The following is a 5,000-nucleotide window of genomic DNA, read 5'->3' as shown; positions in this document are numbered from 1 at the left end:
AATGAGTCTGGAGCCCTGATCTGTGACACGAGGAAACTCTCCAAGATAAAAAAATCGGAGTAACTTCTGAATTTTAGGTAAAAAAAAAAAAAAAGAATAAAAACATTAGGGACCTGAGAGGAGTGAAACAGTGGAGCTGTAGGGGGCAGCACTCGTCCTACCTGCTTGAATATAAGGTCCAACACCAGGGGCTGGTTCCAGCTGTCCTTGGGGTAAAACACCTATGAAAAAAGCTGAAATTATTCCAACAGTCAAAACGATTTAAATGTAAAACGATCCACATTTTTATTTTAGAATCCTCTCACAAAGACACGGGACCTCGTCAGGGGTAAAACACTGAACAGAATTAAACCCCGAACCTCCTTCCTGAGGTGGAGCTTCCACGAGACGTTGGTGTAGGTGTAGTATTCATCCACGCTGCTGAGGTGGAGCGACGTTTGAATGGTTTCTGATTCTACGGGCAGATCTCTGGACACTGTGTTCACACACACACACACACACACACACACACACACACACACACACACACACACACACACACACACACACACACAAACATACATACACACACACACACACACAAACACATAAACACAAACACACACACACATAAACACACACACAAACACACACAACCACACACACAAACACATAAACACAAACACACACAACCACACACACACAACCACACACACAAACACATAAACACAAACACACACAACCACACACACACACACACACACATAAACACACACACAAACACACACACACAGAGGTTTAGAAACCATATGAGGACCTTGACCTTATCCATGCTAAACAAAAGGAAAGGTTCATTATTGTGTGTGGAGTTCAGCGTAACACAAGATCAGGTCTGAGACCTTCCTGACCTGGTGAGGACATTTAATAACCATCAGATATAAAACCAGGTGGGGAACAAAAGGTTCAGCTACGTTTAACTCCTCAAGGTTCAGCTACGTTTAACTCCTCAAGGTTCAGCTACGTTTAACTCATCAAGGTTCAGCTACGTTTAACTCAACACCAAATTATGTGAAGTGTAAAACTTCACTGTGGGTCGAGTTTGTTTTGTTTTGTTTTGTTTTGTTTTGTTTTGTTTTGAATAGAATTTTGAGTAAAAGGAACAAAATCAACACAGTGTCTTTGTGTAGTGTGTGTGATACAGTGTGTGTGTGATACAGTGTGTGTGTTTGTGTGTGTGTATGTTTGTGTGTGTGTGTGTGTGTGATACAGTGTGTGATAGTGCGTGTGTGATAGTGTGTGTGTGATACAGTGTGTGTGTGTGATACAGTGTGTGTGTGTGTGTGTGTATGTTTGTGTGTGTGTGTGATACAGTGTGTGTGTGATACAGTGTGTGTGTTTGTGTGTGTGTATGTTTGTGTGTGTGTGTGTGTGTGATACAGTGTGTGATAGTGCGTGTGTGATAGTGTGTGTGTGATACAGTGTGTGTGTGTGATACAGTGTGTGTGTGTGTGTATGTTTGTGTGTGTGTGTGATACAGTGTGTGTGTGATACAGTGTGTGTGTTTGTGTGTGTGTATGTTTGTGTGTGTGTGTGTGTGTGATACAGTGTGTGATAGTGCGTGTGTGATAGTGTGTGTGTGATACAGTGTGTGTGTGATACAGTGTGTGTGTGTGTGTGTGTATGTTTGTGTGTGTGTGTGATACAGTGTGTGTGTGATACAGTGTGTGTGTTTGTGTGTGTGTATGTTTGTGTGTGTGTGATACAGTGTGTGATAGTGCGTGTGTGATAGTGTGTGTGTGATACAGTGTGTGTGTGATACAGTGTGTGTGTGTGTGTGTGTGTGTGTGTGTTTGTGTGTGTGTGATACAGTGTGTGTGTGATACAGTGTGTGTGTGTGTGATACAGTGTGTGTGTGATACAGTGTGTGTGTGATACAGTGTGTGTGTGTGTGTGTGTGTGTGTGTGTGTGTTTGTGTGTGTGTGATACAGTGTGTGTGATAGTGTGTGTGTGTGTGTGTGTGTGATACAGTGTGTGTGTGATACAGTGTGTGTGAGTGTGATACAGTGTGTGTGTGATAGTGTGTGTGTGTGATACAGTGTGTGTGATACAGTGTGTGTGTGATACAGTGTGTGTGATACAGTGTGTGTGTGATACAGTGTGTGTGATACAGTGTGTGTGTGATAGTGTGTGTGTGTGATACAGTGTGTGATTCAGTGTATGTGTGATACAGTGTGTGTGTGAAACAGTGTGTGTGTGAAACAGTGTGTGTGATACAGTGTGTGTGTGTGTGTTTGTGTGTGAAACAGTGTGTGTGTGATACAGTGTGTGTGTGTGTGTGTGTGTGTGTGTGTGTGTGTGTGTGTGTGAGATACAGTGTGTGTGATACAGTGTGTGTGTTTGTGTGTGAAACAGTGTGTGTGTGATACAGTGTGTGTGTGTGTGTGTGTGTGTGTGTGTGAGATACAGTGTGTGTGATACAGTGTGTGTGTTTGTGTGTGAAACAGTGTGTGTGTGATACAGTGTGTGTGTGTGTGTGTGTGTGTGTGTGTGTGTGATACAGTGTGTGGGATACAGTGTGTGTGTGATACAGTGTGTGTGTGTGTGTGATACAGTGTGTGTGTGATACAGTGTGTGTGTGTGTGTGATACAGTGTGTGTGTGATACAGTGTGTGTGTTTGATACCTGGTTGTGTTTGTAACGGTGGTCCTGGTGCCCTCTTTTTAGTGCTCTGTGTTGGTTTGAGAGTTTGTTTCGATCCAGTTACAGAAGCTGGAGCTCTTCTCTGCACACACACACACACACACACACACACACACACACACACACACACACACACACACAAAACATTTTTCCAGGCCAAAAGCATGTGCATGTGAATTTGATAAGAAAATAAAAAGTGTATTGTCTCCAAACTCAGTTCCACTTTAGAGCCTCAAATGAAAATAAATCGAAAGTGAACGATGTCCAGAATCATAAGGGACGTGTTCGTTACCTGTGGAGGGGGAGGGGGAGGAGGAGCGTCCACCTGAGTCGTCAAAATGTGTAAGGCCTCGTCGTGTGGGTTCAGTCGTTTCATAAAAACTTTACCTTCTCTTCTGTAAAGTAAAAATGCAGAACTGATTTAGTTTTGTTTCCGTTTGTGATGATCTGCGATCACGAGCGAGAGCTTTAATGATAAAATGAACAGAAACATTAGAGTATTGTGGTTGTTGTACAGGAACACACTCACACACCTCCTGCTCTCGGGTGGAGGAGGATCAGGTGGAGTTTGGTACTGTTTTATAATGTCCTTTATGTTGTGGCTGGGAACGATATGCTCCGAGTTAGAGACGGAATACTTCACCACTTCGGTACCAGGAGCTGGGGACACGCGCATCGGACCTAATACTGCAACTGGAGCTGGGGGGGGGGGGGGGGGGGGGGGGGGAGGGGGGGTAACGATAGAGCGAGGGGGGGAGACAAGAGAGAGAGAAGGGAAGAGAGAGATGAGTCTCATTATAGGACAGATTAAATACCTAAAATAACAGGCTGCAGTGCGATCATTCTTCTATCCTGCTGATTAACATGTGTGGTGAACGTGTGTGTATGTGTTGAACGTGTGGATGTGTGTGATTGTTGTGAGCGTAATGTGTGTTGGGGGAAAGTGTGTAGGTGTGAACGTGTGTTGTGTGGATGAACGATGGTGTGTTGGCAAGTTGTGTGTGGGTGACAAGTGTGGTTGTGAGCGTGGGTCGTGAGAGGTGCGTGTGTATGTGAAAGTGTGGTGGGGGAACGAGTGTGGGTAACGTGTGTGCTGGTGAACGGGTGTGTGTGTGTGTGAAAGTGTGTGTGACAGTGTTTTTGAACGTGTGTGTGTGTGAACGTCGTTGGTGTGAACGTGGTGTGTGAAATGTGTGCTGTGTGAACGTGTGTGTGTGAACGTGTGTGTGAACGTGTGTGTGTGGTGAACGTGTGGGTGTGAGCGGTGTGTGTGTGAACGTGTGTGTGTGAGCGTGTGTGTGTGACGTGTGTGTGTGGTGTGAACGTGTGTGAAGTGTGGTGTGTGAACGTGTTTTTGAAGGTGTGTGTGAGACGGGGTGGTGTGATGTGTGTGTGTGTGAACGTGTGTGTGAACGTGTGTGTGTGAACGTGTGTGTGTGAGCGTGTGTGTGTGTCAGAGGGTGTGTGTGAGCGTGTGTGTGTGAGCGGGTGTGTGTGAGTGTGTGTGTGAGTGTGTGTGTGCGTGTGTGTGTGTGAACGTGTGTGTGTGAACGTGTGTGTGAGCATGTGTGTGTGTTTGTGTGAACGTGTGTGAGCGTGTGTGTGTGTTTGTGTGAACGTGTGTGTGAACGTGTGTGTGAGCATGTGTGTGTGTTTGTGTGAACGTGTGTGTGAACGTGAGTGTGAGCGTGTGTGTGTGTGTGTGTGTGTGTGTGTGTGTGTCTGTGTGTGAACATTAATCAGACCTTCACAGTACAAACCCAGAGTAGGACAGGAAACAGAACACACCGTGTTTTTTGGCCGGCTTTTTGTCCACTGTAAGTTTTTCTGCAGGAGGATTTTGTTTCTTCTCCAAACTTTCTTTCATCTCTTTAGTCTGGAGATAAAGAACGATTTAAAATGTAAACAAAACAAATCAAGTGAAGTAAAAATGGTCCAGTTTAGTTTTGTTGTTGTGTTGATGTGTGATAATGAGAACAGAATAGTTTCAGTATAAATCTGAACTTTAAGGAGGTTATAATCCCAACACTAATCAGTACACAGGACGTAGGAGTGACATGGAACCTGTTCTGAGACACCTGGAGATGGTGGTTCGCTTCGGAGGTCGAGGGTCATGCTGGAGGTAACGGTATAGGAACGAAGGCGTGACCTGTGTGTAGGGGCTGGGCAGAAAGTTGGCATACGGGCTCGGGGGGCAACACAGAGTACGGTCTGGGGGGGTGGGGGGTGTAGGGAATGTATGGGGGAGGAGGAGGACTGGTGGGGGGGCTGGAGATGGGGCTCGTCGTCACCATGGCCATGGCCTGCATCGTCATCTGCT

General features: G+C 45.6%; 1 protein-coding gene and 1 long non-coding RNA gene across 2 annotated transcripts in view; both read right to left on the bottom strand.

Moving 5' to 3' along the window:
- The window catches only part of LOC125139474 (unconventional myosin-XV-like), a 12,056-nt gene extending 7,457 nt beyond the window's left edge, over positions 1 to 4,599 (bottom strand). Inside the window, exons 1-6 of the mRNA XM_047803652.1 lie at positions 4,469 to 4,599; positions 3,214 to 3,379; positions 2,973 to 3,075; positions 2,663 to 2,762; positions 360 to 475; positions 162 to 221 (exon numbers count right to left, since the gene is read on the bottom strand). Of these exons, the coding sequence (XP_047659608.1) occupies positions 162 to 221; positions 360 to 475; positions 2,663 to 2,762; positions 2,973 to 3,075; positions 3,214 to 3,379; positions 4,469 to 4,547 (624 nt within the window). The 5' untranslated portion in view covers positions 4,548 to 4,599. The remainder of the gene's footprint in view (positions 1 to 161; positions 222 to 359; positions 476 to 2,662; positions 2,763 to 2,972; positions 3,076 to 3,213; positions 3,380 to 4,468) is intronic.
- Positions 4,600 to 4,916: 317 nt separating this feature from the next.
- Positions 4,917 to 5,000, bottom strand: part of LOC125139361 — a 1,072-nt gene continuing 988 nt past the window's right edge. Inside the window, exon 3 of the long non-coding RNA XR_007138408.1 lies at positions 4,917 to 5,000. This exon is cut by the window's right edge and continues 4 nt beyond it. This is a non-coding gene — a long non-coding RNA (uncharacterized LOC125139361).

Source organism: Tachysurus fulvidraco, chromosome 18, assembly GCF_022655615.1.
Source record: "Tachysurus fulvidraco isolate hzauxx_2018 chromosome 18, HZAU_PFXX_2.0, whole genome shotgun sequence".
In the NCBI taxonomy this organism is placed as follows: domain Eukaryota; kingdom Metazoa; phylum Chordata; class Actinopteri; order Siluriformes; family Bagridae; genus Tachysurus; species Tachysurus fulvidraco.
Note: the sequence above shows the minus strand (reverse complement) of the source record. Positions and strands in the feature narration are given on the sequence as shown.